The sequence below is a fragment of the Panthera uncia genome (assembly GCF_023721935.1).
Source record: "Panthera uncia isolate 11264 chromosome A3 unlocalized genomic scaffold, Puncia_PCG_1.0 HiC_scaffold_11, whole genome shotgun sequence".
Taxonomy (NCBI): Eukaryota; Metazoa; Chordata; class Mammalia; order Carnivora; family Felidae; genus Panthera; species Panthera uncia.
In genome coordinates this window covers 56,368,934-56,391,019 of record NW_026057578.1, presented here as the reverse complement: position 1 = coordinate 56,391,019, position 22,086 = coordinate 56,368,934, and the positions used below count along the sequence as shown (strand labels likewise).

At 41.5% G+C, this 22,086-nt stretch overlaps 1 protein-coding gene across 1 annotated transcript in view; it reads left to right on the top strand.

Moving 5' to 3' along the window:
* The first annotated feature begins 178 nt into the window (after window positions 1-178).
* SLC9A2 (solute carrier family 9 member A2) overlaps window positions 179-22,086 on the top strand; it is a 98,672-nt gene continuing 76,764 nt past the window's right edge. The window contains exon 1 of the mRNA XM_049651258.1: window positions 179-554. Within this exon, the coding sequence (XP_049507215.1) occupies window positions 257-554 (298 nt within the window). The 5' untranslated portion in view covers window positions 179-256. The remainder of the gene's footprint in view (window positions 555-22,086) is intronic.

Sequence of the window (22,086 nt, the reverse complement as noted above, 5' to 3'; positions counted from 1 at the left end):
CGGAGGGCCGAGGTAGTCTCCCGCTGGGCCGGCGGCCGGCGGCGGAGGGCGGCTGAGGGTGCGCGCTCGGCCAGGCGGTGTGCCCGCTCGCAGCGGGGACCGAACCGGCGGCTGCAGAGACCCCGGCCCCGCGGCGGGCGGCGGCTCACGGATCCGCACTGTGCGCGGCCGAGCGCGCGGCGCTGCCTCGGAGCGATGCGCTGAGCTCGCGGAGGGCCGAGCGCGGGGCTCGCCGGCAGCTCGGGGAGCCGACCCCATGGAGCCCGCGGGCGCCGGGAGGAGCCTGCGGGCGCCGCCACCGCCGCCGCCGCTGCTGCTGCTGCTGCTGCTCCTGCAGGTGGCGGGGCCGGCGGGCACCGTGGCTGAGACCCTGCTGGACGCGTCAAGGGCTATGGGCTCCAGCTCCAGCCCGCCGAGCCCCGCGAGCGTGGTGGCTCCCGGAACGACGCCGTTCGAGGAGAGTCGTTTGCCAGTGTTCACCCTGGATTACCCCCACGTGCAGATCCCCTTCGAGATCACCCTGTGGATCCTGCTGGCCTCCCTGGCCAAGATAGGTGAGCGAGCTGGACCCGCGAGCTGGGGTGGAGGCGATCGGAAGGGGACGCCCAGGTGGGTGGGCGTCCGAGTAGGCGAGTTGGCCTCTGGGTGGTGGCCACCTCCCTGCGGATCAGGGCAGGGGCGACAAAGCAGCTTCTGTTCCACAGGGACCCCGGGAGGAACACTTTCATGCTTTGGTTCTTAAGTGGACATTGGCCTTGAAATAGCCCGAAACTATTAGTCCATACAAACTCAGCGATTTGCTGCTTACTTTTGCCTGGGACACCAAGTGGTACAGCCTCCTGCCAAAGTAGAGACCTGTTTACTGAGGGAGGAGGCGAGTTAGCTGAGGTTTATTGGTCTCCACTGGGAGAGAGGCGCGGGCTAGCACAGAGACTAAAACGGTTAAAGCCCTGGATGCTCTGAGAGAGAGGCGCCTTGGCAGTGACCCAGACCCTGCCATGCACCTGACTAATGAGGTGCATGGAAGAGGACCTGGGACGACTGAGTGCCTGCAGCTGCGACAGGAACACCCTGTCTCCTCCCCTCCTTTGGGCTGAGGCTGTCACTATCCAGGAAGCGTTTTCTTAGGTGACTGAGGCCAGTGAAGCAAGATGCATATTTAAAAATAATTAACCCACTTTTTAAACTGTCTCCTTAACTCTCATTTGGAAAGCAGAAGCGCAGAATGTCTTTTCTCATCTGCATTCCCCACGCCCCCGACACGTAAACTTTTGTTGTGCTCATGGTGCTTTATGCTATTTTTGCTTTATATTTTAAATACTTTTTTTATTTTAAAATATGTCAACTACTGTCGTCATGATTCAAAAAGTTATTAGGTCAAAAGACACGTATGCATTATTGCATACGTCTTCTGCATTTGTCCTCGGAAAGAGCCTGTGCTGCACCGTGAGGCAGGTCGCCCTAAAGGATGAGCAGACGCCTTGCCTGTCGGCCTTGGGCTTCTTGATTGGTGGGAGAGATGCCATACACACCCGTGACCCTCATACAAGAAAGTGCTAAGTTGTGTGACAAATTCAGAAAAGATAATATGGCAGTGTCGGGAGGCAGAAGTCACTTGTGAAGTCACGATGTGAAGTCACGATGTGAAGTCAGGATGTGAAGGAAGCATTTAAATTGGGCTTTCAAGGATGACCAGGGTAGGGTCAGTCGGAGATGAAAGGGAACAACATTCCAGAGAGGAATGAACAAAGGCACAAATTGGGAGGAAAGCACAAAGCAGGTAGAAGAGATGGTTTGCAGGAGGGTGGAAGTTGTGGGAGGTAAGCCTGATGTCAGATAAAATTAATTAGATTCTATTAATGGTGGCCAAAGGAGGCACATGCTGTTTAGTGACTTTTCAGGCTGCAGTTGCCTTGCTTTGACATTGTTGTACCAGTTCAGTGTTTTAATTCCACCTGAGAAGTGGAAGCAGGGGAAGTGGATTTCCCCATCTATCGGGTAGGGTATACACATTTGCAGGTAAACTCCTTGTCTGTAACAATACACTCAGGTGCTGTCTCCTCACATGGTCCTTACAACAACCCTGCCACGCAGGAAGGGCAGATATTAATACCCTCCCCCGCCCTTGATAGAGGTGGAAACTGAAACTCTGGAGAGCTTACAGGAGTTGCCCACAGATATACAAAGTGGGGAGCCAAATGCAGGCTCTGTTCACTCTGTCCCAGCCTCCATCGCTGGAGAGGTGCTTTTGTGCCCTGTTTCCATTACTGCTGCTCGGTTGCTATTTCTATTCAATTACAAGTCTTTGTTTTGTTCTTCACTCCTGATTATTTTAATCTGATTAATTACACTAATAACAGCTGCTGGTAGGCACTTAAGTTCATTACCTCTAATTTTCACAACCATCGTGGGTAGGTCTGATTACCCCATTTCCTATACGAAGAAACAGCAGTGGGGAGGTTACCTTGCTGGTGGGTGGGGAGCCAGAATTCCATTCAGGTCTGTCTGATGTCTCATCTTTGTGTCTATCCTGGAGGCTTGTTTTGTTATGGGGATTAAATGACACTACCTATGTATAACATTCTTAGAAAATGCTGGACGTGTGGTAAGCGCTGAATGTTGTCACTAGTAGGCGTGGAAGAGGAGTGAACTGAAGCCTTGGGTAGTGCTCTGGCACTGTGTTTCCTTTTCCACTGTGCTGGGTAACCTCCTGCCTTTCTCTGCTCCTTTGGGCTCAGCCTTTCCCAAGTGTTCCTATTCGTGTGTGGGTTGCTCTTTCATACTTGTTTTCTGTCATCATCTATTCATCTCGTTTGACTTTATCCCACTAATTGTGTGGTATTTTATTGAAATGCTTCTATGAGTTCATAGGTGTATTCATCTGCCCATTGGCAGTATTTTTGTTTTATACCCAGATGTATTTATATTCCCTGGCACTTGTTGTTCTGACCTTTCTGCCCCTCCCCCAATTGTAATCTTTACTGGCTACTAAGTCCCCTTTCTTCCCTGCATCTGGGGTGGCACAGAAATGGGAACACAGACAGATGTTCATGTCTCCCAACCAGAAGGGTCTGACCAGAGAGAGACCTCAGTGGAGACTGCCGTTTGTGGGGTAAAGGGTATATATAGTTCCCAGAAGAGAGAGTATAGTTTCAGTCTCCCAAAGCCAGTTTTTGGGGGTCTTTCCTAGGTTCTTCGTGTATATATGTAGTCCAGCTCTGCCTTCCTATTGCAACTCTGCCCTTAGAGAAGCCTGGAAATGCCCAGATATCCACCCCCACGCCCCTCCCCCACCGGCCCTGCACTTTTTGTTGGATTTGAGGAAAACTGTCCTTGTATTGTGGGATGCCTTTACAGCCCATTAAACAGTAGTCATTCAAATGCTATCTTAACTTTTGCCCTGGAAAAACTATTATTTGGGGAGACTTATATGACTTAATTTGCTCATATTTTGGGCACGATGATGAATTGAGCTGTGCAGGGAGACTTGAGAGATTACAGATGTGTTAACTCATGCAAAATGCCATGGTTTCTATTTGGAGCACTTTTATGCCATGTACCTGGTGTACCTGAACTTACCTACTCAGAGAACATGGAGAAACATTGCTGGTGATTAATCTAAACAAAGGTAACAGGTTGCCCCAAATGGAGGCTCCTAATAACATTTGTAGGAGGTTTAAATCATGCCTGATGGTGAATTCAGAATTGTTTGCTAGATTGCAGTACAATATAACCTTAGAAATATTGCAGTCAGAAGTGAGCAGGTGCATTTGCGGGAGAGTGTTGAATGATTCAACTTTTCACTGTTTTACCTGATTATTAGGGAAACTCAATTTCTGAATTATTTGGTTAAAAAGAAAATCCTCTCATCATGATGATGATGTGAATGTATATGTAAAGGGTTAAATAAATCAAAGAATGTAGGAAACTTATTATACTTTTGAACAGTTGTTAAATTTTTCAGTTTTAGAATTTGTTTTTCACTTGGATCCAAGTTAGCACATGTGAACTTGTATTATTCTTCAATTTTTAAGATCTATATTTGGAATAATTGTTGATTTTTTTAACAGTTATAAAATGCACACCTTGCTTGGTAAATCCTATACACAGCAATGGAGTTCTACAGCTTAGAGTAATAGGTAGCCAAAGAATTAAGAAGAGGAAGAACTTCCAAGAGTGTTCTAAGATTGTCTCCTCTCATTTCCTTGCCCATGAAGTGGATCAGTGGATTTGTCCTAAACCAGGTGAACTTGGGCATGTGTTCTACCATTCTTCGGAGTTCAGGGACAGAGTACTGGGTCCCTGCTGTTTAAAGCAACACAATTCCATTCTCTTGTCCCCTCACCTACCTAGTAGTCTTGTTGAGCTGGCCTGTTTGCCTCTTCCAGGTGTCAGCATGAATCCTGCCCTTTTCATCTCCTTTGCCCTTAAACTTGGGGTTAGGATGCAGAATTTTCCACTTCCCTCCACCCCGTTGTCTTGACATTAAATAACTTGTAGTATTATTTTAAGGAAAAGTCAAAGCAGTTTGGTCCCTAAAGGTTTCTCCTCTGGGATCAATTCTGTCCTGATTTGAAATATGAAACCAGATAGTTTCTGCAGTTGTTATCTGTCTGTATTACCTGAGATCTTGATCTCTTAGAAAAACCTATCCTTGCCCTTGATCTGTTTCTCTTTGTTGTATTTGTTTTTCCTGAAGTGTATACACCAGCTGGTTGGTCAGTGGATGAAGCTCATGATCTTTCCTTGTTTCTGAACCACATCTTACTTCGAACACACTTGTGGAGCTCAGTCTTCCTGATGGTGTGCGCTTGTTCCTAATAAAGCTAAAAGAAGAATTTTGATTTCTTTTTGTCTGAAAGCTTCCATCTCTCTCCACTTTGGGTTAACCATACATTTCCTGTGTTCTGTGTGAAGGATGACTGCAGCAGCTTGTATTGTTTCTAAGGATCATTCAGGTGCCACCTGGAATCTTATCACTGCACAGTAACGCAGAAATATTTTCATGTCTTTTAAAAGAATAACAGGTAATTTTTCTTTCTTTACCTTGATCAACAGTCTCCGAAGTTTATCTATTTTATACTTTTTCAAAGAATTAGATTTTGTTTGGTTTCTAGTTTACCAATTTCTTCTCTGTATTACTTAGTTACTCCTACTTTATTGGCATATATATATTTTTTTCATTCCTGAATTGAAAGTTTAGCTCATTAATTATTGAATTTACTTGTTTTCTAATATGTGTATTCCCACCTAACAATGATAATTAATCCCTGAAAAAAACACTTAGAGTTGCAAACATAATATTACATTCAAAAATTTTAATGACAAATGTTTTTATGAGCTCCTATGTTCTAAAATAGGCATGCCCTTATGCTAAAATGACATCAGTCTTAGTAAAATGCACAAAACTATTTCAGTAGTTTATTTTAGTTATTACAACTCCTAAGAAGCCATTTCTCTTCATCAGTTCCTCCAAAATGTGGCTATTTACTTGTTTTCATTAAATTCAAAGCTGTGATAAACTAACACTCAAGACTGTGTTACAAAGCATAGTCATGATAACTATGTTTATGTAAATTTATCTGTATTGCAAATTATAATAACAATAAAGAGCATGGCAAAGACTAAAGAATTCAGGGAGGTGATGCAAATGGAATTGCACTTTCCTAAGCAACTGCATGAAATCATTACTGCTATTGACAAACCACCTGTATTCTGAAATGAGAACTTAACATATCAGTGATAAAGCTGGAAAGATGACTGAAGTATCTCATCAAGGGCACCCAGCCACTGATTTAAAATCTATAAAATCCAATACAGTCTTTATGAAGTCAAAGAAATGCCTCATGTGCTGAAATAGGAATAGTAAAAGAAACTCTTCTTAAAGATGGTTTCTCATGATCCAAATGGGTATATCTTAGAAGAATGGCAATGTATGTATTTTTTTTAACGTTTATTTATTTTTGAGACAGCATGAGCAGGGGAAAGGCAGAGAGAGAGGAAGATACAGAATGTGAAGCAGGCTCTAGGCTCTGAGCCCTCAGTCCAGAGCCTGACATGGGGCTTGAATTCACAAACCACGAGATCATGATCTGAGCTGAAGTCTGACACTTAACCGACTGAGCCAGCCAGGTACCCCAGCAATATATGTATTTAAGGCTAAAAGTATATTGTTCTGTCCTACTTTCGTTGCATTGTATAGTTTTGATATGTAGAGTTTTCACTATTGTTTCACTATTGTTTAGTATTGTTTAGTATTTTTAAATTCCCTTATGATTTTTTTATTCTAGCCCAATAATTATTTAGAATTATAGTTTTTAGTCAGTAAGCATATTGAGATATGTGGTTATTTTTTATTTATTCATATTTTATTTAATTTTGGTTAGATATGCCTGATAATTGATTTTTGATATTGATTGAGATGTCCTCTGTGGTTTAACATGTGGTCCTTTTTAAACTGCATTTTCCATGCTTGCTTGAAAAAGATTATAGGGGTGCCTAAGTGGCTGAGTCAGTTGAGTGTCCGACTCTTGATTTCAGCTCAGGTGATGATCCCAGGTTCATAGATTGAGACCTATGTTGGCCTCCATGCTAAGCGTGGAGCCTGCTTAAAATTAGCACTCTCTCTCTCTCTCTCTCTCTCTCTCTCCCCCCCATTCCTCCTCTCTCTCTGTCTCTCTAATATAAAAAGAAAGCAAAAAAAGATTATATATTCTCTATTTATTGGATGTAGGATTCTATACAGGCACATGTGCACATATGAAGATAACATGCCTCCACACAGAGGATTAGATTACATTTTAATTATGGTGTTCAGATATTTAATAGAATTGCTGAGTTTTGGTTATATTATCTATTAGGTTATGGGGTACATTAAAATCAGTCTCTAAGATTGTGATGCCAATTACTATTTGTAATTTTGTCAGTTTTTGCTTTATATATTTTGATGCCAAGTTATTAGGTTCATACAAGTTTAATATTATATCTTCTGAGTGAATTCTTTAATGATTAAATTATGAGCTTCTTTATTTTCAATAATATTCTTGTGGCTCATAGTCTGTTTTTTCTCTTATTACTATTGCTATTCAAAATAAAACTAGATTTTGCACATGTATTTTTTCTGTATCTGTTTTCACATCTACATTTTCCAGACATATCTTTTCCCTTAACATTGCAATCAAATCAACTAGATAATTGTTCTTCAGATACATTTTGTTAAACTACATACACATTGGGGTACATGTGCCCCTATGAATCAACACTCCCGTATTCTTTGGATAAATTCTTAGTAGTCCTATTGCTGGGTCATAGGGTAGTTCTATTTTTAATTTTTTGAGGAACCTCCACACTGTTTTCCAGAGTGACTGCACCAGTTTGCATTACCACCAACAGTACAAGAGTGCATACACTGTATGTTAGCCAACTTGACAATAAATTATGTTAAAAAAATTTTTTTTAAATAAAGTCCGTACTTAAAGCTCAAAAAAAACCCCTACATATAACTGGATTTTTTTATATTTAATTTAAATTTTAAAAATATTTGTAATTTAAAAAATTGCAGTTACATTTATTGTAAGTTAAGATATATGTGAGCTTATTTTGTTCTTTGTTTATTGTGCTTTTATTTGGTATATTTAATTTTAGTGTCATATTTTGGCCTAGTCAATTTTTTTCATTTATTTTTAACATATTATTATATATCCTGTTTATATTCCTTTTGTGCTTACTTTTCAATTTTAATTTGATTACCTGATTTAACAGGAGCCAGGGCAGACTGCTTTGGCTCACATCCCAGTTACATTTTCCTACATATTTTGTGGTTGTGAGATATTGGGTACATAACTTAAAACTCTCTGGGGTCAGTTGCCTTATTGGTTAAATGGGTATAATGAAAGTACCAGTGTCATAAGCTGCTATAAAAAATAAATTAGTTAATATATGTAAAATCTTAAAACAATTTTTGGAACATGGCAAACAGTATTTACTATTATGTTATTGTTTTATACTGTTCCTTAATAATATTTAAACTTTAAAATTTTTAACTGCTATTTGCCTGTTTCAGAATTGTAATTTTTGGTTTAGAATTCAGACCTGGTTTATATTTAACTTCTTCCAAATTAGACTTTAATTTTTAGACCTGGTTTGTATTTAATTTCTTCCAAATTAGTTTTTAATTTTTATAAGCAGTATTTACATAGATTTGCAAACATGCTTACCAATTTTTTTATTGTTACTTCTTCTCTCTCCCTTCCACATTGTTTTCTTTTTACTGAAGTGTTTTCTTTGATACATACTTCATTCAGGGAGGACCTTTGAATGATAAATTCTCTTGATCTTTAACAATGTCTTTATCTTGATTATTCTCTTGAATGATTATATAACAACATAGGAGTTGGAATTATTATCACTTATCAGTTGGAAAATATTGTTTCATTACTTTCTGTCTGGTTTTGTTGCTAAGGAGATTTATGTTGTTACTCTCATTTCCCTTTGGATTAATCAGACTTTGCTGTCTGTGTGTATTTAAGATTTTTCATTTGGTTATTTCTGATATTCTGCCGCTTCTTCAGTATGTCTAGGTATCGACTTATTTTATTTTTGTTGCTTGGACTTGTGCTTCCATGTTTCTTAATGCCGTTTGATGTTTTTCATCTCTTTTCTATTTCTTGGTGATTTTATCAGATCTTTTTTTCCAGTACCACATTATACTTTCACAGATTAATCTGTGCCTAACTTACTCATTGGATTTTTCATTTTAATTATATTTTCATTTATGCTGCCTTGGTTCTTTTTCCAGTCTACCTGCATTTTGTTCATACTATTCTACTATTTAATTAACTTATACTCCTCCTTTGGAGTATTTTATTTAAACTGTATTCATTTTATAGTTGTTGTTGTGGTTTTTGTTTTTCCTTTTTTTTTTTAGATTTTCCTGTTAGGGGACTTGGGTGGCTCAGTTGGTTAAGCGTCCAGCTTCAACTTTGGTCGTGATCTCACGGTTTGTGGGTTCGAGCCCTGTGTCAGGCTCTGTGCTGACAGCTCAGAGCCTAGAACCTGCTTTGGATTCTGTGTCTCTCTCTCTTTCTCTGTCCCTCTCCTGATCGTGCTCTGTCTCTGTCTCTGTCTCTGTCTCTCTCTCAAAAATAAAATAAACATTAAAAAAACTTAAAAAGGTAGATTTTTCTCTTATTTTTAGTTGTTAATTATGTTTATCACATTTACCGATTTTCCCTTTTGGATATTTATTTCCTCATATAGATTATATTTTTTATTGTGAGCTTAGCTTCAGCAGGGGATGTTTACTTGGAAGTGGTTTGTTTCCCTTAAGTTATGAATGGTTCTAACAAAAATGGTTTTGAGTTTTCATGCTGGGACCCAGAATTTCAGTGATTGGTTTTTAGTGCTAGCTTGGTTTTCCTATATTATTCAAGTGGACTTTAAACCTGTGTGTGGGGTCAATCTGGAATTTTATACTTCACAGGTGAATTTTCCCTCTGCCCAAGGCTATAAAGAGTTGATGTATTTCCTTCAATTTTTCCTTGGCTATAGACATCTTTTAGTACGTGTTTATTTGGCACAAAGTAGCTCTCTGAGACTCAGGAATTTATGCATGAATCCTTCCCTGACTGGTCTGACTTCGGATTTCTTGGCTTCATATAGGTGTTCAAATGCTAGGTCCCAGCACGTAGTGCAGGTAACTTGTGTGGAATCCAATCCCCCAGGTTCACTGTGGCTTGAAATCCTACTGATGTCTCTTTCTTGGGCTTCTCTTGTTTCTGGCCTCGGAGACATTTTCCTTTATTTCGGATGTGGCTAGATATTAATCTTCTGTGTTTGAAGTACGAGATGGTTTTATCTGTGTTCACATTGTTGGATGGCTCAGTGACATTTTATATGGCACTTTTAAAAGAAATGCGTGCTATGTAGTGTTAAAAGCCCATGGGTATGTTCTGCCCATAGGATATCATAATGGACTCTCTTCAATGTAAGGTGAATATAATATGTTCTTTTCCTAGTTTTTCTATCTGCAGGATGGGAAGATGTAACTATTCTCCTTTTCTCTTCTATATTTTCATAGTTGGGTAGAAGAGAAATAGTTCAGCAATTGAAAAGGTGTTGGACTTGAGGTTTGGAAAATATGTCCCCAGATCAGAAGCAGGAAGACCCTGTGGCACTTTGAGTTCTGCCATTAACTTTGTTGTATGATCCTCCCAAGACTTGGTTCTCACATTTAATTAGTAGAAGTAGGGATATGTATCTGCCCCACCTGTTTAACATTTCCAAGGGATAATAAGAGATACTGTGTAGGGGAGGAAGTCATTTATAACAAGGATTTTACTTTTATAGCAAAAGAAACTTAAGCCAAGAGAAGCATGTGTTTATTATATTAAAGGGACGTGCAGACATGGGCGTATTGTCATTCTAAATGAGGCGTGCACAATTAGAGGTTACTCTCTTGCAATTACATCTTTTAAATGTGATGAATCATAATTGATGTACTTCCTGCAACAATCCTACACATTGTTCATCACTGTTCCAGGGCTTTCTAATCTTGATTTGTAAAATTCATCCCTTGTTTGAAGATGTATGCATTCCTTTCCCTCTTCAATAACTCCAGGGGAGGTATGGGAATTCCTTTGAAAGCTCTCTGGGTGGTTGTGACATAACCATATTTTTAAAGGTGAGTTTCATGTTAATACTTGGTGTTGGCATACAAAGGCCCACATGTGAAAAACAGAAAAGTCAAATTCACAATTGTCTTTAGAAATTTCAACGGCAAATGGAACAGATTACACATGCCCAGCCTGCCTGTGAAAGTGCTCTAAAGCAGTTTAAAATTTTTGTTATCCATGGAAAGTTTCTCGTGGAGTCACAAGGCCATGGGACGATTCTTTTGCCGTGTTCCTGTGACTCTGCCACAGGCAATTCTGCTACTCCCTATTACTAAGCTTCTTTCCTAGGGATCCATGGGCTGGGAAACCTGATCAATGTAATGCAGCCGAGCAGAGTCTTTTATTGTGGCATTGGAGGGTGGAGATGGGTGGGCCTACATAATCCCTCTATCACAGGTTTCTTTAATAAAACAATAATAGCCAACCAGGATGAAGCATTATTCCATTATTCCATGCCATTCCAAGCATTATTCCAAGTGTTTTATACCCATTGTCTCATTTAATCATCACAACAACTCTGGTTGGTAAGCCATCATTATTATCCCCAGTTTTAAAAAATAGATGAGGAAACAGGTTTAGAGAGCTGAGGTAACCTGTCCAGGGTATCACAACTCTTAAGTGGTAGAGGTGGGATCCATGGTCAGCGTACCTCATTGCTCTACTGTGTTTTGTTCCGGAGAAGAGTATTACGTTCTAGGCATCTGTCTGTAGTCTCCAGAGCACCTAGATGTGCCTTATCTCATACACTCTTAACCTTAATCTTGACGGTCTCAGATTTTCACCGTAAAATCGGACCACGATGATTACATCATGCCTACTTCACAGGATCTTTGTGTGGACCAACTGAAAGCACATTTGACTCTACAGCTGACATTGGTCGGACCTCACCACAACTCTGTAAACTGGTAGGACAGAAGGAGCTCCAGAAGGCAAGGTGGCATAACTCATAAGTGGTGTCAGAGCTAGAACTTGAGTCTGGAATTTCTGAAGCTTGGTCTAACTTTTTCTCCCATGCATAACTTAGAGAATATAGAATTCCAATGCTTTTGATATATATATTTAACATGTTAAGATTCATAGGTTAAAGGTTCAACCCATAACTTGGGCTACCATATACATTTTAATAGGCCAAAGTTCAGCTTCAACAGGTTTACAGGAGACAGGGTGTTAAATGTGTTTCGTGGTTGCACGTGCATGCACACGTGTTGAACTGCATGCACATGCATGCACACGCAGACACATTTGCACACGTGAACGACATTCATTAGGATGGAAGCTCTGTGCAGGAAGGGATTTTGTCTCTTTGACGTGCTGCCTAGAACAGTGCTTGGCACAGAGCAGGTACTCAATAAATAAGCACTGAGAAAAATAATAAGTAAATAGTAGTTAGAGACACTTTTTGTTTCACCTCAGCTTAATCATGTGGTAATTAAGGTAACTGTGTCTCCTGGTTTGTCCATGATATCCATGATTTGCGTCCATTATCCGAGAACATATATTAATAGTCTGCCCCTCACTCTCAAATATGCTAGTTCACGTGGTCATTTATGTAGTCACTCTACATACAATGCATATACTGTAATTGCACATACTTTGAGTGGTAACTTCCGCCCTGTTGTCCAAAATCTGACCTCTGCCACTTACTAGCTGTGGAGTTTGGGTGAGTTAATAATCCTCTATAACCTCAGTTATTTCATCCATAAAATAGGAGAATGAGAATAGCTTCCTTGTGAGGTTGATGAGAGTGCACGTAGAAAACTTGCCACCTTCAGACCTTGGAAATGTGGTTAGCCCTTGGATAAGAACCGATGTCTTGCTTCCTCCTCCAAAGCATAACGGTATCGCGCCACCAAAGTCTGTTTCGTCCAGTTATTCTGTAGCAAGTTGTTAGATTGTCTGGATGGCCCTGTCTCCTGCTGTTGGTGTTATGCACGGGCTTCTCTCTAAATCATAACCTTGCAGTTTTCAGTGTTGCATAAATGTAAAAAAAAAAAAATCATCTGTCTGCTTTTGTAAGTTAATTCGCAATAGAGAAGAAAGGCCACACACCCCCCTTTGTTTGGTGGCAGGTTCCTCTGTCAAAGACTGAAGGGCGAACAGCCAGGTGTAGTAGGTAAGGGGCATAGTAGGTGGGAGGCAGCAGAGAGGGCCTTGCACACAAGGCTTGTGGTCCGGTGAGACGTTCTGTGTAGGAGCTGGCTCTCCCCTAGGCCTTCCTCCTGACACCCTCTGAGCTGCTGGGTCTACTCCGTGTCCTCAGGGTCCCCAGCAATGTCCATTCACACACAAGCAGGGCAAACATGTTTTTCAGCAGGTCATTGACCCCAAGTCCCTTTGTACTTTTTTCTTTTTTCTTTTTTTAAACTGTGTTCCTTTAGGAATCGAGGCAGGAAGGAGTTGTAAAACAAAGTCCTGCCCAAAGTAATCATGAAAACACCATTCATGTCTACCTGTCTTCTTAGGAAAATGGCATCATTCTTTGTGCATCCTCCGTGACCTGTCCGGAAGGATACAAAGATGCTGCCGTGGGCTCAAGGAGCTGATGTCTTTAAGAGAACTAGAAAATATGTGTGTGTGCCTGCGGGAAACAGCTCCCACCCCAGTCTCTCTGGGTCCTGTTGTGCACGGCTTCCTTCCTTTAGCACTTTTGTCACTATCTGACATATGTTTATTTATTTATTAGTCGCCTGTGTGTGCTCACAGTCCCTCCCTCCTCAAGTACAGGCTCCAGGGATGGGGGCCTGTGTCTTTTGTTTTTGTCTACCTCTGCAGGGCTTAGGCGGTTCACAGTCAAAACTCATGATGTCTACATCCTCAGTACTGTTTTCTGTTTTCAGCTGCTTCACATATATAAGCCTATTTTGATTCTCACAAGAGTCTTCACTTGGCTTTGTTTTACTGCTGACATGTATTCATGTGCTTTCATTCGAAGCGTGGTTCGTGAGTGCTAATGGCTTTGCTAAAGGGATTTGGTTGATAAGATAGCCGATTTATATATGTAATGACTTTACTCCCTCTGCAGTGATTTTTTTTTTTTCTTCTTTTTCTTTCCGTTTGGTCTTGATGTCTCAATTTTGTGTTTTGAGGCCACTGAAACCAAGGGAGTTTATTACTGTTTCTGAATCTGTGAACAAGTGTGTATAACTGGCAGGACTCCGGTCTTTTATTTTTCCACTAAATATGTTAGTAGTACTGGTTATTATTTTCCTGAAGTGTAATAATTATGATGATGCTTGGACCATAGAATTCTTAAGAATTGAAATCCCTTTGGTCTTTGCAACGATAAGCAAATCGAAAGACACATGGATGTGCAGAGATCACCGAGTTGGTAATCAGAAGCTGGAGAGGAGGCAAAATGAGCAAAAATATGCTGATTCTGGTAAGTTGAGAAAATAGCATCCTTTTACCAAATAGGGTAGTTTCTTAATTTAGCTTTGGCCACCGGTGTGCACGCAGATCCCCTCCGTGTATATAACCAGTGACTGGAGTTAAGTGTTAGCGACCACTTAATTGAAAAATGCAATTAGGCAGCAATTACTGGCAATTGTGGGTTCCTCTACTATACTTTGATCTATTTATTTTAAGCAAGTGGTACGTTTGTTTAGAAGGCAGGCTCTCAGAGGAATAAAAGCCAAACGGAACATAAAACTCCAACACAACGTGGTTGAGTGGGTGCGGTAGGCTGTCTGGATAACCGTGCATAACTTAATGATGGGTGGGCAAACAACACAACCAAAAATTGGCATAAATCATTTACTAACACACGGGTTGAAAGAATCACAAATCTTGGGCTTTAACATCTAGCTGGGGCAGTAGGAAAAAAATTGCTTTCAGCCATTGGCCTGCATGGCAAGTCTTGCCTCTCTCTAGGTTAGAGTACCCCAGGGTCCCTGTCACCACTCCTGGGTCTTGGATCCCGGTGCCCCCTCCCTGTCCCTCTCCCTCCCAGCCAGATCTGCAGAAAGTCTATTCAGATACAGTTGGCAAACCTAACTACTCCCTGGATACTGTCATTCCCCCTACATAATGCCTATACCCGGGAGAGTTTTTTCCCCTCAGAAAGATCTCTTTCAGTCTACCCCTTCCTTTTCCGAACCCCTTCCTCGAAGGGTGTTACTGCAGTGGAGAAAGAAGAAGAAGAAAAAGGGGTGGGCCAAGAGCCACAAGGGGGTAGAACTTGGTAACGTTAAAGATACTTAGAATATGGGGCTGTCGAATCCGCTTCAGAGCTGTAAAATCTGAACCTGCAGTCCTGACAGATGCAGGACAAGTTCTGTGACGACTTTATGTGTACTTCATGAGAAACATGAGTCGAGGACTCTGCTAAATAAGAATTCTTGGCGCGTCCGAGGGCTGCTCTGAGCATTTTAACAGCGTGGATCTTGTTTCCCACCTGGCGATATTATAAATTCCCCTGGCATCTGTGGATTACTTTACTTGGCATAGGGAGGCACATATTTCACACCCAGATGTAAAATATGTGAAAATTCTTGGGACACTGGCCAGTGTCATTGTTATTTCCTGGTGCAGAGTTGCTGCCTTGGTGGGCGGTAAGGACGCACCCAAATCAGTTATAATTTCTGGGCCATGTGGATGGTGTGGTATGACTACTCCATCTTGGTTGCACTGCGCTCATGGAACGTTTTGCAAAATTCATAGGACCCAATCTGAGCATGCTGATAGCAAGAACTGAACATCTTCGGAATTCATTTCCCTGGCCTAGCCTACCTGTAGCTTCAAAAAGGAGACTGTGGGGGCACCTGGTTGATTTCAGCTTATGTCACAATTTCAGGGTTCGTGGGATCAAGCCCTGTGTTGGGCTCCATGCTGTCAGCTTGGGATTCTCTCTATCTCTTTGCCCCTCCCCTGCTTGTGCATTCTCTCTCTCAAAATAAATATGAAAAAAAAAAAGAAAAAAAGGAGAGTGTGACCCGTTAACAGAGTAATCTAAGATTGGCCTCTGCAGTAGGAAGTAACCAAGATGGTAAACTATGTAATTGGTTTGATCCTCTGAAAGCCATTGAGTGGTAAGCAACCTAACATAAAATTGAAAACCACAAATAACTCAAATAAAAAGCAAGAAGTATTATTTACAGAAAAGCACAGTGTTCATTTATTTATTTCTCCTTTCTTCGCTGGCTTTCCTCACTCTCCGAGCATAGTTTCTTTCTTATCTTGGAAAGGAAGAAATTGATTTGCTTTTGGCAAGATAACTATGCAAAATAATTATGATGTATGTCCTTTACATAGATGCTAATAAGCTAGTCTCTTGCATGACCGTCTCCTTCAGAATTCCTAGAAAAATAGTGAGCTTTTCTGTCACAGAAGCTGCCTTCGAGCAGCCAGGGCACGCGATTGTCACTTCATTAGAATAGATTTTATAGAGGTATTGGAAGACTGGAGATACGCTGTAACGCACAAGCTGAGGAGCCGTATCAACAGAGTCATTAACTTTGCACAGTGCTTCGTGTGCTCGCCACTGTGGCCCAGCCTCTTTTACAGCCAGGAGAACTTTCTTTGTGATCGGCCTGCCCAAAATTGATTTGGGCTGCCAAGCCTGGAGAGACTCTGGCCCTTGTCGCTTGGTCTCCGGGCCCTGGAGAGCCAAGGGATTCAGTGCCAGGAAGATCTTCCCAGGCCACCTGGTTCCCGCTCAGCCCAGCACATATTTCCTCCCAGACACCTTCATGTGTGGAACCAAAAACTTCTCTATCATTTGAAGGGATAGCTTGCTGTTGTTTCAATTTGTGACTTTCCTTGAAATCCAGAGACCTATATAGTCTTTTATTTTTTCCACGTCGGACTTCCGAGAGCAGCACCTCCAGCCGCATCTGCCTTGGGCCCCAGTAAATGTGTCTTCTGTGTGACATAAAACTCTCAGCATCGGATGCAGTGTCTTTCGTAAAGCAAGGCAAACCACAGGGCTTAGGGATGACTTCACACATGTATCTCCATGTGTTACACACACCACACACACACACAACTTTTAAGTCTGTCATGAGCAATCACAGGTAGCCAGGTAAAAACTAAATATGAGATTTCTGCTCATGAATATTTGCATACTCGACACAGCAAAAATACTTTTCTGACCCACTGGTTATAGGCTAACTCTCTGGGCCCAACTTCTTGTAGAAAGAAAAATCTAACTAACACTGAGAATTGATCTTAATCTTGCTGATGGCCCAGGAATGCAAATAATGGGTCTGAGACTAAAGAAAAGGCCTTAATTCAGGTGATAATGAGGCAAGAGCACAAGTCACTTCTTGTGCTCAGCCCTGGCTCAGGGGTCAGATTAGGATTCAGTGGAGGAGAAAGTCCCAGCCTGCAATGTATGCCTCAGCATACACTGAGGGAAGTTCTCTCAGCCTGCAGAAGTCACCAACTCCAAGTGTGGCACTTAGGACTTTTCAGGGAGCTCGCCCTATTGACAGAAACCAGCCATGGGGCCCGGTGAGAAGAGGGAGGCACCTCACCCCCTGAGTTGCTGAGCACTGGTCACTTGCTTAAGAGATGGGAAGCCAGTCCCATAAGCCATGGAATCTGAGTGCTGAGTTGTGTTCTCATTGCTGCAGTTCCGATTTGAAGTCAGGAATCTAAAAAGAAGACTGAAGAGAAAGACAATGTAAGGTTTCTCGCCCCAGTCTCCATTGCAGTCTTTTTTTTTTTTTTTTTAATTAGAGCACAAGTGGGGAAGAGGGGCAGAGGGAGAGAGAGAATCTTAAGCAGGCCCCATGCGCGCAGGGATCATGCACGTGGGACCCTGGGATCATGATCTGAGCTGAATGAAATCAAGAGTTGGACACTCAACCGACTGAACCATCCAGGTGCCCCTCCATTGCAGTCTGAGTAGCCTCTGAAGATAGGCTTTTGGACCTGCCGTCTAGACGGACAGCACATAGTGTGGCCTAGTAGTGCATATGCATGCTGTGTGGGCTGGATGGGTGGGGATGCCCAGCGTGGGGGAGGCTGGCAGGCAAGCTGGAGAGCCAGCACTCGCTCTGACTAGAGGAATCCCCTGCCCAGTTCCAGCTCATTGCCACCTTGCACAGACTGGGGGACAGAGGGCCCAGTCTGCTGGTTTTTCAAGATAAACTAAACAGAGGAATTTGTATGTGGAAACTCTCATTTACGAGAGATTAGCTCGATATTCAGAAATACAACGAGCAAAACCAAATCGGTCTATAGGCCACGATGGCCCATGAGCTGCCAGTTTGTAACCTCTGGCCCAGCCTTTTTCACGTTGCAGGAAATTTTGCTTCCAGTATTTATACCTGCTTATATTTAAGGGAGGTGAGTCTACTGATTGGGATTCTTATGCACTCAGGATCCGCTGGAATTTATCAAGTTAATAATAGTCAAAATGAATACCGTCCTCAGAATATGGTTGTGTTACCAAAAGAGAAATAAGTAAAAATGGTGACATCCCCTTACCATTGATAAAAATGGGGAGGCTGTCATGGAATCCCTAAGTAAATGGCATTCCCGTTTTACACCTTGAGTAAGGAGCGCAGGCGTGAGAAGCAGTGTTGGGAGGGATGCCAGGCTGCCGGCACGTCCCTCTCACCCTGCCTCTGACATTTAGTTATGTCACACAGCAACTTCATTATCTGTGAAAGGTAAACTCTATGGATACATCAAATGTCATCCCGACCATTGTTAAAACAATGAAAGTGTTACTTACCTTCCCCCAAATGTCTCTGTTTTGCCAATTTAAATAAGGCTATCTGGTCTTAGGGTCTCAGTGGATGATGAGGTCCCATATAAGAGGCACTTTCCTTTAAAAATATGTCTGTGAACAAGATCGGGGAATTTAACAGTTTTAACGATAATAAAGACAACCATTCTTGTGCTCTTGTTCACTGAGCATCATTTACAATAAACCCATAGGAGTATTGCTGTAATTGACATATGTGCTATGGTAGATTGGGATAGCATGTTAGCGTGTTATACTTTGGTCAGCCATCTCCTTTTGATATTTTGCTATGAGTGTTTTTGTAAAAATTAGTTGTTTTTCCCTTTGCATCGCAGAAAATCCTGATTTTTTTGCTTGCTATTTTTGGACAGCCCGTGCTTTGCACATTTTATGGTTCTTGGTCATTTCACCACAAACATGATTGCCACAAACGTTTTGCTATATATCTAGTTGGGTGTAAGGCAATTTTGCTGCAAAAGAGAAAATCACAGAAGATAACAGGGACGTTCATGTTTAATGGACATAACAAAACATGAAAAAATTAATAGAAGTGCCATTAGGATATTTGTAATAAAAGATCAAGCCATGAAAAGTGAAACAGGGACATGTAAAAGGACATAAATAAACATGAAAAATGCAATAAAATTCACTGTTAATGTCTTCCTTCATTTAGAGAAGTGTCAGTTTTCCAAAGACTAGGATACACATTTGTAACGGAGCTTCGTACTGCACTCTGAAAGGCTTCTACACTGCTGTTCATCCTTGACATATTGTCACATGTCTGCTCATAGACGTTCTGGAGTTCTATGGGAAATGTACAAGACATAGTGTTGCTGTAATGCATTTGTAACTGAGCTTTGTTATCATTGTAACTGATATTTTCTAGTAGAGTATAGTATGCGATACAGCTTTGGACTGTCTTATTTCACACTTCCAGTAAGTTTGGTTACCATCTCTTCTATCAAGTCGATTTAGAAGTTATCGCCTGCTATTTTAATACTACCCTGTCTGTTCATCACCGTATAGAACATTATGAGGTCTAGCCAATAGTTATATAATGTAACAATGGGAACTGTCAATGGAGAAATGAAACCAAACTGTCAATCAGTCATTCTATCTTTTAGAGCAGAAGTCCTTTTGGTCGATTAGTTGTGCGGTGAAAATGTTTGCGAGTGGAAATGCTGTGGCAGAGACGTACACAGTGAAAATACCCAGACACGCTTTATTTCACCACGCTGAGAGTTGCCTTCAGCTGATGGTAGTTGTTTTGGGTTATGTGCATGGTGCCAGTGCCTATCAGCAGAGGTCAGTTTCAGCTACATCTTTTCACACTTGTTTGCTGAGCAGGGTTTATGTAGCTATTACCAATATTTCATTTTTCTGTGCCATAATTACTTCATAAGAATGAGTAGGAAAGTGAAAAATGAAAGTGAAGATGTATTTTCTATTGTGGTAAAATAGATGCCACATAAAATTTACTATATTAACCCTTTCAAGTGCAATTCAGTGACATTAGGTCAAGTCACCATGTTGTGCAACCATCACCACTGGCCATCTCCAGAACTTTCCCGTCTTCCTAAACAGAAACTCTGCCCATTAAACACTAACTCCCTGTCCTATATCCTCTGTCCTCCCAGATCCTGGGAGCCTTTATTCTACTTTCTGTCTCAGCGAATTTGACTACTCTAGGGACTTCATGTAAGGGGAATCATACAGTGTGTGTTCTTTTGTGTCTGGTGGAAGTGAAGATTTTAAGGAGGAACAGCATAACTCTTACAACCTTAAGGAAATTGAGTTGAAGGTAGAACTCACCATCGGTGATGAAAGCATAAACCTTTAGGGTAATCAGATATAAACCAGTTGGCTAGGTGTTCCGCTGGTAAATAAAATAACAAAACTAAAGATTAAAGAAAATGATAGAAAAGCTGGAACTAAGAATGTGGGTGAGGACTGTGATAAAAGGCGAAGCCCATGATCTGATCTTTGTTTTCAAGTGCTTGACCCCCAGCGACAGCATGCTTATCTGGTTGTCACTGCATGCTTGTCCAGAGGCATGGAGTAAAACCCCTAAAGGAGCACATCCAGATCAAAGGGAAGGTGAAGCGCTTTTCTCTTTATTGTCATTTTTTTCAAATGTTTATTTATTTCAGAGAGAGAGAGAGAGAGCAAGTTGGGGAGGGGCAGAGAGAGGGGGACAGAGGATCTGACGTGGGCTCTGTGCCGGCTGACGGATGCTCAATGGACTAAGCCATCCAGATGCCCCTCTTTACTGCCATTTTGGTCCACTGCTACAACCTATGAGATAATGGGAGGGCAAAATTGAGTAAAACTCGCTACCACCCTGGGAACCTGCTCTAGGGGGTGAAACAGACCCTCAGGTGGGTCTGTGAACTGTAGTGCAGTAAGTAGTCTGTTAACAACATCTGCACAGTGTGACTGTGGACAGAGAGCCATGTGGGTACTCACTGCCCTCTGAAACATTTTGTAAATGTCTTCCAATGAAGAGCATGCCTTTTTCTTCATATCATTGCCTGTGTTGGGTGTTACTACTTGCACTACCTTGAGGTGAATCCAAACTGCTGATGACAAGCCCTAGGACACATTACTGTCACCCTCTCTTGGTTTTCTTGCAGCGCCTCCTATGGGCCACACTTGGTGCCCACACTATTGAGTTTTGCACATGCCATTCCCTCTGCTCAGAAGCCCCTCCCATGCCTCTTGGCTTTGACAGTTCCTACCACTGTTTCCTTAATGAGCCCTTCTCCAATGGGGCAGACAAGATTAAAGACCCTGCAGCGGTTCCACTGTGACTTACATTTCCCTTTCCGTAACAAGCATGGCATTTGTAACCACTTCTTTGGCGTCCTTTGTCCCTGTAGATGGTAAACTTCATGGAGACAAAGACATCTCCATCTTGGTTATTGCGATGTCTCTAGTGCTATGCACGCTTCATGATGGTGAGTGCTTGGAAATGCTTGTGGGTCAATAAATGAAAGAATAAGTAATCATATGAGTTATTTATCAGTTTTTAGGAAGGAAGAATATTTTCTTTGCAATGATTTTCCCATAGCATACATGGTTTCCACCTAATGATTTATAGTCTATTCAGTCATTTCCCAAACGTATGTGTCTTGAGCACCAACTTTGGGGTTTTTTAAGTGAACAGGCCAACCTTTCTGCCAACTAGGCACTTTTTTTGCAGGGTAATTAAAACTTGGCATTTGGAATCAGATGATCTTTATCAAGTTCAGAAAGTTCCTTCTATTAGTAGTTTGCAGAGGGTCTTTATCATAAGCAGATGTTGAATTTTTGCTAAACACTTTTTCTGCATCAGTTGGTATAATCATGTAATTTTTCTTCTTTAGTCTCTTGATATGATGTGTTACACTGATTGGATTTTGAATATTAAGGCACATTTGCCTCCCTGAAATAAGTAAGCCTCCTTTGGTCAAAAGACAACATATGAGTCTTTTTATATATTGCTGAATTCTTTGATAATATTTTGATAAGGATTTTTGCATTTATACCATAATCCCGCATTCAATTTCAGCATCACCAAGGAATTCTTGGATACCAGCTAGGTATCCTACAACTCAATTATGACACTATCTACTGGGAAGCAACGTCAGGTTAGGGCTCAGTCCCACAAGACTGCTCTCTTATCAAACAAAGGTTTTAGGGGCTCTGTAAACCAGAAAAAGGGTTGAAGAACAAATATGT